Below are 6,084 nucleotides of genomic sequence, written 5' to 3'. Positions count from 1 at the left end.
CCTCTAGTTCACTTGATGTCAGGTCTGGATTCTGGTACCTTTGTATTTTCAATAATATTGTTTAACACAGGTTTGTCCAAGATCAGCTCTTCATGGCAAGGTGCTGGCCCGTGCACCTGTGGCACTGGAATTCAGCTAGAAGCAAAAGCCTGGTCCAAGCCAATCTCAAACCAAAAGCCTCCCACTGACACCAGCTGAATTAAGCAAATGCAACTTGAATACGATCACAAGTGTTTAGGTACTGCGAGGCAGCAAACACCAGAATATTGTAGAAAGAAGATTTTAATTTTTTTTTTTTTTGAAGAAACAAGTTATCTGAAATACATAATCAGAACATTAACACTAAGATCTTATTTCAATAGAAAACTCAGAAGGATGTAGTATCTGCTCAAATATGTACCTCCACAATCTGCTGCATGTTGCCATAACAACTTTATCAGTCATAGCTCTCATTAAGGACAGATGGTTTCTACAGCAAAAAATATAGAAAAATAATCTGGATTCAAGTCTAGAACACCTGTGAGTTTTTATATGCAAAAAAATAAATCCAACTAGTCATAGAAAAGTGTCTGAGAAGGATGGAGAATAGGGCTGTGCATCTGAATAGCCATGACTATATATAATCTAAACTTGAACAAAATGAGCATTTTCATAAAAATAGTTTGTCAATGAAAAATACCGATATGTAATACATTTAGTACAAATTATAGGTGAGTCTAAAGATCTCAGTTTATGGAATAATAAGCTAAAATCAAATGTGCTGCTTTTTGAAATGTTCTTGTATGTAACAATACTGTGTGCATGCATGTGTATGTATGTACATGTGCACACAGGCACACGCAGATACATGCACAGAAATAATGAGGTGTATAATAGAGACTGCAGAAAAACTCTACAAGGTTATCTGATTTCATTGCAGATCACAGCACACAGGTGTCCTGGGATCCTTCTAATATAGGCTGCTCTAAAGAACAATACTATGGACTGTATAACCACATATCTACAACAAGCCTTTTGCTATTGTGAATTTAATTCTGAGTTCATTTTTCCAATCTAGATTTCATTCCTCTATGTAGTATATGCTGCTTTGGTAAGATTCTGTACTGTCACGACAAAATAACTATGAACATATTGGGCAAAGCTTTGAAAGTATGATTAATTTTGATAATTAGTAAATAATGAAGATACCAATAAGTTTTAAGCAGCAACAGATCTAAAATGTCTGTGTTCTGATTTATTTTCTTCACCATCAAGCATCTTGAGGAAGAAGCTAAAATGAGAATATTTTTCTGCCTGCCTTCACCATGACATTTTAAGCCACCAAAGTCACAGCCGGCACTGAAAGAACAGTGGTATCAGCAGAGACCTCCATCCTCGCAGGGCACAAATTGCATTGCGATACCCTGCCGACACTGCCTCGGAAAGGCCTGTGATCTGTGGTGTCTGCTGTGTGATGCTTCCGTCGGCTCTTTTCTGGATGTGTCACATTCTCTGTGGTCCTTGCAGTTGCAGACTGCTCCTGATTTTTCATAGCTCCCTTGTTTTTAGGTCTGAAATTGTTGTGCTGCTGTCTTCTGTGTTCAGACCTGGAGCTACTCTTTACATTATTTTGATCTGCCTCGTTAGTGGCACCTTGTGGCTTAAGAGATCCATTAAGACGGACGTTTTGGTGCTGTGGGTTGAATCTTCGCCTTTGATTAGAAGGCCCATTCTACCCAAAAAGAAATGGGATAGTTGTTAGGCTGAGTTCTCCTACCAGTAAAAGAAAAGCAGCCATCGGAATTAACAAAAATTGCAGAAAAACATCAGTGTAACTAGAGAGAAAATAGCATTGAAATAGTTCTGATATAACACAGGAACGGAGCTATGGCTAATATGTTACAACTGAGCAGCCTGTAAACATGCTTCCATATTCTTGAAAATAGTGAATTAAATATGGACTAAAACAAAGTCCTTGATTTTGCAGTAAGGCTTTCAATAATGCAGGTTTTCCTGATATTTTGGACACCATTTAGTTTTGTTTACAACTGGTTTCTTACCTGCTTATTTGTTGGGGTTCCCTGGGGAGAAGACTCTGCAGGATTGGAAGAATGATGACTTTGTACTTTAGTGCTGGATGTCTTATTAGAGTTCTTGGCATTACTTGAGGACTTCCGAGTGTGTGTATTTTGTTTGCCAGTTGTTGCATGTGAGGTCAATGATGTCAGCACCGAACTGCATGGTGTTCTTGAGGAATAATTGTTCTTTGGGTGAGAAACTATAAAAATAAAAGAAGTATTCTCTATTACCTGTTAAATGATCAATATCTGAGACTGAATTCTTATCTTGCTTACAGTCATATTGTTTTACCTTTCTGAAACTGCCTCATTATTAAGGGTGCCTCTAGACAAAAACCCCACATGGAGGAATTGCACTAAAGCTGGAATGAGGCTGGCAGAAGGCCAGAACACCCTGGTTCCTGTGGACTCATGCTTGTGCTATGGGTTATACTACTTTGTCCATTTGTAATATAAATGTGAGAAAATGTTTTCCTTGGCACAGCTGCCTGAAGGTTAAGGAGGATAAGGACAGCCTAGAGAGCTATGTTGTTAGCTGGAAGACAGTACCATGGTTATCTATCCAACTGGAACCAAATGCAATGCACTCTTCCCTTTCACATACACCGTGCCAAATCTGGCACTATCAAGAACCAATCAGTGTTCATCTCAGTATACTCCTGTTCTCTACTTCTTACTGTTTTAAAATCAAAGGATTTCTCAAGCAATTCCATATCTGAATGTGAAGTACAAACAAATTCTTGATTCCTATCTCTCTGCATTTCCACAAGCTCTTCAAGCTGTCTGCTTCTGTGTAATGGCACCTCAAAAAGGAGCCTGAGGATACTGAAGTAAAGCTCTTGATCTTAATTTGTGGTTTTGATTTTTCTGATTATGTAATTTCTATGTTTTCTTTCAGCACAGATGACAAACTAGCAAAAGACACCTGTTCTTTTATCTAGTAGGTACTTCAATTTTTCAGTGAAGATGTGGAATAATTTTAGCAACTGAGCATCATCTGCTGTTTTGTTGGGTGGCTTTTTGAGGCTCCTACTAAGTTAAACTAACATCAGAGATTCTCCCAGTAGGTGTCTTCTTCACAAAAACAATGCATTGCTCTGCACAAGATAATGCACTTTCTGTCACGAGGTCTGTAAGCTATGCTGTCACTGAATGCTGCTGCTTTCTCTTCCTTAAAAGACTGCCTATATAAAAATACAAGTGCTTGACATCAAAACATTCTTAACAGAAAAGATGTACAATCCACTGGAAAGCATTCTGGATAAATATCAGTCCAACTGCTTTTGTACCTCCTTGTTCTTCATTGTGATTTTATGCTGCCAATGTACTCCTGCTCCTCATGCTGCAGCACACCTACCTTTGCATAGGACCAGGAGCTTTGGATATTGCTGGTGTTAAAGCTTTTAAAAATGGCTCTTTTTAGCTACAGGTCTGGTGTCTCTGTTTGAAGGGTACTTGTACTTCCTAAGTAAAGTATAGACGTCACTGTAGGATGCTTCAAACAGAAACACTTAAACAGCTCCTAGCAAAGACATACCAATAGTATGTAAGTCATATCTTCTAAGGTCACTAAGAGCAGATCAGAGGTTCTCTAGTCACCCAGTTCTCTCTGTCAACTGAAAGATGGCACTGCTTCCCTGCTAATGGCTGTTCTTTGAACTTCACTGACTTGATTTCAATGGGCCTATACCTGAATATGTTTAAAGAATGCCCTGCTAAGATGAGGTATAAATAATTAATTTCCTGAATTAACTGCAGATGGAAGATATTTAGGAGAGCAGCTGAATGAGAACAGACTGTAGCATCAACAGCAGCTGTGGTTACATTTTTGGTTAGCTATGCAGAACTTTCAATCAAACTTCAGGCTTTGAGATAGGTGCAATGAGGTCACTGCGATCAATTAGGTGCATTACTGGGAAGTTTATGCCTTCCTTTGGAACATCCTGGGTTGGCAGCAATGAGAGACAGGATCTGGACCTAGCAGATCTACAAAGTATTCTTCAAGAGCAATTCTTATTGTCTAACAAAATAAATCCGTTATGCCTTATGGGAGTCAGCTGTGCAATCACAAGCCTGTATCAATAGACTACCTGATTTTTTTTCTGTTTCTAGTATTTCCTTAGAAACGCTAATTATTTTCTTCCTAAAATTATATTCCTTTCACCAAAATGCACTAGTTTGGCATTGTGTTAATAGCTTGTCCTGATTGATGGTGCTGATGGAATATCATACTGCAGGGTGGCATGGGGCAAAGCAAGATAGCATTTGCCTTTTGGGGGGATAGACTCTTTCTCATCTTTGTCAAGCTTTTATCTCCCATTTTAAGTCAGGAACACGATATATGGAAGATGAATATGAATTTCCAAGCAGGAAAGCAGGTGGTTTCACAGAAGTAGTATTTGGGATTACCTTCAGCTCCTGAAAAACCCACTGAATACAGCTGTACAGCTGAGAACGTGCCTCCCAGCAGATGAGAGGCAGATGAATTGATTTCACAATACTATACTCACAAAGAGAAGCTTCCAATGTACTAGTTATTCATAAGTAGCTGTTCAATTTGAGAGTTCTCTACAGTTGACTTCCCATTTAGATGGAGAACTCTGAGTGACCTCAGCAATATCTGAAAATCTCTGACAAAGGCAACTGCACATGCAGATGGTCTGTGCAACATACGTATACTTTGTATAGTACGGTATAAATTGTAAAAATGATGTGTGCATCCTCAACAAACCTCCTGTTTTGACATACCGTTCAGATCAGACTTGCTGTACACACACTCTGGCAGTACACGTGACATTACTTCTGCCCAGCATTTCCTGGACAAGTGTTCGGAATACTACGTTCTGAGACTGTAGGTGTATTAAACCACTGACACTTACTCTCTCCACAGAGTTGAATTTGGGTCTTCAGCTGTTCCATGTCACAGGAAAATCGGGCAGACCTGCCCAGCTCTTCATCATATTTCCGTTCGCTCACAAAGTGCTGCAGAAATAAAAACAAATTAAGGGTAATTGGCATTCTAATCAGAAGACTGTATAGATGCTATAGAGACCAATCAGTACTTAACTCTGCTTTAAAGCTGTGCAATCTCTTGACACTATCCTGTTGGCAGGATCTTTATGCAGAATCAAAAATTTTCACATCCTTACCAAACAACACTTCTCACAGTCCAGTGATAGGTGGATCTGTCCCACATTTTGGAAGTGGGTCATTTCACTGGGGTGTCTGCATTTGATCAACTCAACCTGAAGCTATCAGGTTTACTTGTGAACTGGGTCTGATAAATGATACACAAACAGCAAAACTCTCTACTGCTTCACCTCTGAAGGGATAGCTTACACTTCTCTGATAGCATATCCAGATTGCTCAGAGGCCCTATAATTCTTTAATAAGGTATGACTTCCCCACAGAAAGCCAGTTACCCTTTGGTCCACAGAAGGAACAAGCAGCCTGGACATGTTAGCATGATAGCACTTCCTTCACTTTTGTGCAGACACCTCACATGCTCAAGCAAAAGTGAATGCCTGACCTTAATTTCAGCCCTGAGTTCAGACAGTTGTGCTTCAGCCATTTGACTGGCTAGGTCCGTCAGTCTCTTCAGCTCTTCAGCTTTCTTCTGTCGAGCAGTCAGGATTTCCACTGCCAAATACCAGTAGTCAATAATTAATGCTATGAAGCTGAATTTATCTGTAATTCATTATTCTTTAGGTTTTAACACTGTACCACGAGAGAAACGCACACACTTCACACTTAATCTGGACAGAATATAATGCTGCTTGCACAATCGGTGTATTTAACTGAATGTTTGAAAATGGGATAGCTGTCATAAAATCAAATTAAACCAAGTTAAATCAAGTTAAACCAATTCTTCAATGTTTAGACAAATGGAGCAGAGGCGTGCAGTTCTGAGTCTTCCAGTGCCTTATTCCTAAGCACAAATTCAGTCATCTTTTCATTTAGATATTATACATTCCCTGAGCCAGCAGCCTGTTTCTGAAGAAATCTTCTGTTTATTTATACAGGGGCT

At 39.3% G+C, this 6,084-nt stretch overlaps 1 protein-coding gene across 2 annotated transcripts in view; it reads right to left on the bottom strand.

Moving 5' to 3' along the window:
* Positions 1-264: 264 nt before the first annotated feature.
* The window catches only part of SPATS2L (spermatogenesis associated serine rich 2 like), a 67,884-nt gene continuing 62,064 nt past the window's right edge, over positions 265-6,084 (bottom strand). For both annotated transcript variants that reach the window (XM_015868172.1, XM_032445712.1), the window contains exons 10-13: positions 5,587-5,696; positions 4,937-5,039; positions 2,040-2,257; positions 265-1,711 (exon numbers count right to left, since the gene is read on the bottom strand). In XM_015868172.1, the coding sequence (XP_015723658.1) occupies positions 1,313-1,711; positions 2,040-2,257; positions 4,937-5,039; positions 5,587-5,696 (830 nt within the window). In that variant the 3' untranslated portion in view covers positions 265-1,312. The remainder of the gene's footprint in view (positions 1,712-2,039; positions 2,258-4,936; positions 5,040-5,586; positions 5,697-6,084) is intronic.

This window comes from Coturnix japonica, chromosome 7 (genome assembly GCF_001577835.2).
Source record: "Coturnix japonica isolate 7356 chromosome 7, Coturnix japonica 2.1, whole genome shotgun sequence".
Taxonomy (NCBI): domain Eukaryota; kingdom Metazoa; phylum Chordata; class Aves; order Galliformes; family Phasianidae; genus Coturnix; species Coturnix japonica.
The sequence above is the reverse complement of the archived record's forward strand: the minus strand, read 5'-3'. Positions and strand labels throughout refer to the sequence as shown.